Raw genomic sequence first — 6261 nt, 5'->3', positions numbered from 1 at the left:
ATATATCCCCCTGTGGAGTCTAGATACTGGTGGTGCTGGTGATCTCCTTCTGAGACTCATGATGAGACTCTTCCGACTGAAGAATCGGATAGGTCTGCGATGACCGGGAGGAGAGGGGGAGGAGGAGGGTGCGAGACTGACAGCAGCAGTGTTGAGAGGCTGAATGGGACAGAAAAAGCATATTTAAGGAAACCGCCGCCAAGCGATTGGCTTACGACGGGGGTGCGAAGCAATGTGATAGGCTTACACTGGAGGTGTGTGGGGTGAGAAGTGATGTGACACTATGCTATTGGTTAAAAGAGACTACCCGGAAACCCGGAAATTGACAGCTTATGAGCATGTGAGTAGATTGAAGAGTGGAGATAGAAAAGTGAATTAAGGTGTAAAATGCATATTATAGTCTTCCTGGCTTGAACTTACGTTAGAACTACATTTCTGCTGACCAGGAAGGAAGCCATTAAGGCTTCCTGGTAAGCAGACATGGAGATGGTAGTCCTGTAGCACTTATCACAATTTTTTTATTCACGACAATGAATACATTAAAATGTAACACACATTATCATACACTGGAATACAAAAATAAGTCAAAGTTGGACAGACAAACCCATCTTTATTATCACATGACAACCCAACACACACATGCTGCCAGACACACACACACACACACACATGCTGATGGTGGCCGGTGAAATAGTCTCTGTTTTTAACCCATCCAGGCTTGTCCTTCCTTTGGGGGGCAGGCCAGGAGCAGTGTACAGCGCATGGGGACTGTCTTCAAACGTTGTCACTGGTCAGATGACGAACAAGCATGTTTTTAGTAGGGGTCCATACCGATGTTGTATGGAGGAAGGGGAGCACGGGGAGAACATGCAAACTCCCCCACAGAAAGGCTCTTTTGATGAGACAGCCCTCCTAGGCAGCAGGCCCACAGCATTACAGGCGGGAATCGAACCCAGGACCTGTGAGGCGACAGCCACTGCGCCACCGTGCCCCCCCAATAGATACTACTAGTCTCCTTTGGTCATACTAAATGTCATGTACACAAATCGCATAGAAACAACTCTGTCTATTGCACCACTGATTTGACAAAAATCTTTCCTCCAAGGAGGGAGCCCCCCCACCTCCCTTGCTATACCTTCGCTTCTGCTTTAGCACTTTTTCCTTTCTATTTCTTTCATCTGTGGTGGATGAGTTGTTCCCCTTCCCCTCCACCTGGTATACAGTTACATCATTTCAGCAAAAAACAATGAATGGGGGGGGGGGGCGGGGGGTTTCACAGATGAGAGGAAAGGAAAAAGGCAATATTACAGAAGCAGGAAGCAGAAGTAAAACTGATGTCAAATCTTCAGTGTGACGTTGAGCTGGAGAACATTTCCACTGGAGTTTATTGTCCCACCAAAAGCTCAGAGGACAGCAGCTAGTGAGGAGATCACAGGCTCAGAGGAGAAGAAGAAGCAGAAGAAGAGAGCGACGATGTTGAAGGTGTACCTGCTGCTGTGGGCCATCGGTGAGTTAGACCAGTGGTTCTCAAGGGAGTTCCAGGGGATCCCCAGCAAAAAAGGGGAATAATTTATTTTCACTACACTTCTATCCATAAGTAACACAATGGCAGAATGTATGACTACTTTGGTCATGGCTTTCAGACCCTTTCTGTACTAAAACATCTAAAAGGAGAAATCTTATCAGATAGGGGAACCTGGGACAACATCTTCTCAAATGGGGGTCTGTGGTATGTGTCAGTTAAGGGATCCTTGACATGAACAAGTTTGAGAAGCACTGAGTTAGACAGACTAGACTGTGTTTGTTTTGCAATCTCAGGCTCACTGTTTCTATCACACGCACGCACGCACGCACGCACGCACACACACACACACACACACACACACACACACACACACACACACACACAGATAACATGAGTCACTTGATCACTGATCAGTTATCACCTGGGAAAATCTGGGACATTAATTTGATCCTTTCCAGGTGTGAAAAAGTCTTTAAAGACATTTCCCTTCTGTCTTGACTTCACACTTCATTCTGTTTGAAGTTCCAGTATAATGTCACGTTCCAGTTGCACAGTCACATGAACTGGGATTTCCTATGTCGAAACTCCGGTGAACCTCACCAACCCCGACCTCTAAATCCAAGATGGAGGGTCCTGCAGCAGTAGCTGAAAGTTGTAGTGATGCACTGTTTATTATATTAGCACTTCGGTCTTGCATTATTTGTCATACACACTACTGTCCAACTTCTATCTGTGGACATGTTGCTACGGTGTTTGCGCAAAATACCGCGAAATGTGTTGTTGTCAACTGTGATTGCTCACAATGGCTAGTGTGGCTAGAGCTAACCCTGGCTGGAATGCGGTCAATACAAATGGAACGCGCAATAAATATTGTCCTCAAATCATTACATCCTACCTCTCATTTCAATCAATGTTATGTGTTGCCAAAGCATTCAGAGTGCAGCAGCATGATCAATATTACTACACTACATACTGTACAATACAATCATCATCATATTGTTGTATCTAGAGAACATAATATACTTAGACTTGCAGCGTATGCAAGTATATTTGTATGTTTGTAGACTTGCAGTCTTAAAAGTAATCAACCACAGAGCAGGTTTCTCTTCCTCTCCAAGCACAGGGGGGATTTTGATGACGCTTGGAGACAACCATGATATGATGTACTGTAGTAATTTATATATATATATATATATATATATATATATATATATATATATATATATATATATATATGTGTGTGTGTGTGCGTGTGTGTGTGTGTGTGTGTGTGTGTGCGTGCACGCGTGCAGGCTTGCGTGTGTGTGTGTGTGTGTGTGTAAATGAACTCAGACTAATTCCATGCATTGTAAATCATCGCACGTGATATTACTCAGCCAATCAGTTATGTTGTGTTATGTTGAAAAAAAAATGCCAGATGGGCTGTGTCCACCCTGGGTGCAAATAGTCACATGGGCTATTTACCTGGGTGTAAATAGCCATATTGGCTATCCACATTAGCATTGTTGGTTATGGAAACCTGGGTGCTCATAGCATCTAACTGCATAAATCAATAGATTATCAGTGATGATCTCTCTCTCCCTCTGTCTCTCGTTCTCTCTTTCTCTCTCTATAGTCATTCTATCGAGGGGAGACTCTGTTGAATCGGATGAATATGAAGTCCTACTTGATGACTATGAGTATTGGGATGATGGAGATAACTCCACATTGGACTACATGGACTTTGATTATGATGATGGGGATAACGTCACATTGGACTACACAGACTTTGCGTTGCTACCTGGCAACAGGACCTTTGACACCTCCTCTCCCTCCTCTTCCTCCACCTTTGACACCTCCTCTCCCACCTCCTCCACCTTTGACACCTCCTCTCCCTCCTCTTCCTCCAGCCACCTCTGTCTGCTCTGTGCTCTCTCAGTCTCCTGTGTGTTGGCTTATTAAACTGCACGTTACATCAGGTTTGTTGATTTGGTCTTAATTTACAGCCTCATGATGTACAAATGTTTAAAAAAACTCTGTGGTAACACTTTAGATTAGGGAACACATAAGCTATTAAGCAATCAGTGAGGAAGTTATTGCACATTCATTGGGCTCTTAGGCCATCTTCAGACGGAGGCCAAATCTGATTTGTGAACTTTAGTGACCTATGAATGACTTTATCCAGATTGGTTTTATGAGTCTGGATGCTCCAAGTCTGATTTGTGTCACTTGTCCCAAACCACATATGGAGGTAGTTTCCAATCTGCTTTCGACTGATGTGACTTGAGTGCGGACGCGCAGATCCACCAAATCTGATTTGAATGTCACTCGCAACTCGTCATCAAATGCTTCTGCGCAGGAAAACCACGTCACCAACGTACGTATCTGACGCCCACGTCATTACCATAGCACCCATGCAGATAGGCTGTTTAGGTCCGGACACACAGATCCGACTTGAAAATTAGATTTGTGGCAGTGCGGACACACTCCCAAATCAGATTTGGGAAACCAATCAAGATAATGATGATTAATGACTTCATCAGCAAATCAGATTTGCCTGTAATGTGAACATGGCCTTAGTCTACTGCCCCTTATTCATTGCACAGCTCGTTAAGCTTTGATTGGCGGCTCGCAGCACACTTCATTCAACTTGAAATATTGCATCATTTATTTAGGACTTTGTGGCTGTATTGTTTTTGATGTATTTGATAAAAAAAAGTGCAATGTTGTGTTGCACTATTGTAAATATACTGTTATATCTTCTTTGTTTATTTATTTATTATACATTCATCACATTAGTAGACACTCTCTCTGATGATTAAAAATAATGCAAACGGTAAAACATGGAATTCTGGTGTTTTCCACTAAAAGTGGCTCTCCTCTTGACTTTGTCCTGCCAGTGCGGCTCTCATGGAGAAAATAGTGAGGATCACTGGTGTAAGCCTACAATTTAGGTAGGAAAGCAATGTGTATTAGAATAGTGTCAACAAATAGACATCTGATTCATATGAAATAAAATGATTCATAAAGCCCAATTAAGAGAATGTATTCTTGTGATACTAGCACCTTATAAGCCCCCTACTGAGCAAAGCGTGTACTGAATGGAAATGTATCCTATAGGAGCCTAATTCATGTGCAACAACTTCCTTACTGACTGGCTATTGAGGGAAAACCTATAATGGGCTATTACATGTTTGTAATAACTAATATGCATGTTAACACATTGACTGCCAGACGTTTTTTTTTGCTGTAGGTAGCTTCTGCCAAGCCGTTTTTTGAGGATTATGGCTCATTTTATAAGAGCCGAGGATTCGTTTCAGCTTGGAGTTTGTGAACATACAATATCTCAAAAGTACTAATAGAATGTGTACTTTCTCTGTCTAAAAGAGTTAGTTTGTAGAGTTAGTAGTTATGTAAGCATTAGCAGTTGAATACAGCATGGTTTTAGCGTGAAAAAGAATATTCAGAGATAAACGGCTTTTTGTGAAATTGGATGGAACTGTCACTTTAACCATTCATTTTTGGCTCTCTCTCTCTCTCTCTCCCTCCCCCTCTCGCTCTCTCTCTCTCTCTCCCTCCCTCTCGCTCTCCCTCCCTCTCTCTCTCTCTCTCTCTCTCTCTCTCTCTCTCTCCCTCCCTCTCGAGTTGCTTCAACTCCGCCCTCCGTGGGCGGACAAGCTTGTCACCAGTCAGTGCTTTGCTGCTCTCCTGTGCGTGCATGTCTGGGCCGCTGTTTGAGGAAGTCGGGAAGGACTCGCTCGTTTGGAGTTTTGGTTGAGAGAAGTTTTTGCGATTCTGGTCATATTTATGCTGCGTGTTTCAAAGTGTGTTCCTCCAACTGTAATCTATCACCCGATCATAGTAGATCGGCTGAATCTATTATGTAAATTTGCAATCCCGCATCGCCAGCAATCAGCGCGAAAAGGAGAATGGCTGGGCTGAGAATGGCTTGACAAGTTAAAAAAATGCTTTCCTTTCTCTAGCCAGGAGCACTGTTGCCACTTAGTGGGTCGGTGGAATGGGTTGTAAACGTTCGGTGGCTCCAATAATTATATAAGAGATGTAAAAGGCTTAGATGCACAACCCACCGTCAAAAAAAAAAAATCGATGCCAAAAACGTGTAAACACGTTGTTGGCAGGGAACAGCTGGATTCTGAAAACGTGTTCATACGTTGTTGGCAGTGAATGAGTTAATAAGCAAAATATTAATTGTTGATATGTGTTCTCTAATGTAAAGTGTTAGTTTCTGCTCCTGGGTTCCCTTCCTGTTAAGCATGTAGAGTTTGTCTCTTGTTGCAGACGGCGGCTGGAGGAGGAGTCTGGCTGTGGCTTTGTCGCTCTGCAGCTTGACTGGCTTTTGTTTGAGGAGGCGGAACCGTGTGAATCCGAGAAGCAGAAAGCAGAAGTGACACCGATTTAAAGAATATCTATAATCTGTTTGTGAAAACAGTCATGATCAGCAGTAAAGGATGGAACATGTAAAAATAATAATAATAAAATAAAAAAGGACTTGTAGTCATTCTTCTACATCATCTAACTGTGGTAACTTCTTGTGGATTAAATAATGGTGAGGTTTACCAACCCATCTGTTGCTGAGGACCTCCTGGAACCACCTCAAGGACCCCATGTTGAGAACCACAACTTTAAGGATTGTTGTCTGCAGAGCTTAAAGATCATTTGTAACAGGGGGCACGGTGGCACAGGTAGCTACAAGGTCCTGGGTTCGATTCCCACCTGGGACGCTGTGAGAGTGCATG

General features: G+C 43.3%; 1 protein-coding gene across 1 annotated transcript; it reads left to right on the top strand.

Moving 5' to 3' along the window:
• Window positions 1-1404: 1404 nt before the first annotated feature.
• On the top strand, window positions 1405-5927 carry LOC310779334 (uncharacterized protein). Its single transcript, XM_083639872.1, has 3 exons — window positions 1405-1507; window positions 3141-3483; window positions 5804-5927. Exons 1-2 carry the CDS (start codon window positions 1474-1476, stop codon window positions 3464-3466), a joined length of 360 nt encoding a protein of 119 aa, XP_083495998.1. The 5' UTR covers window positions 1405-1473; the 3' UTR covers window positions 3467-3483; window positions 5804-5927.
• The last annotated feature ends 334 nt before the right edge of the window (window positions 5928-6261 follow it).

Source organism: Poromitra crassiceps (assembly GCF_964638095.1).
Source record: "Poromitra crassiceps genome assembly, chromosome: 7".
NCBI lineage: Eukaryota > Metazoa > Chordata > Actinopteri > Beryciformes > Melamphaidae > Poromitra > Poromitra crassiceps.
This window is presented reverse-complemented; position numbering and strand designations above follow the sequence as displayed.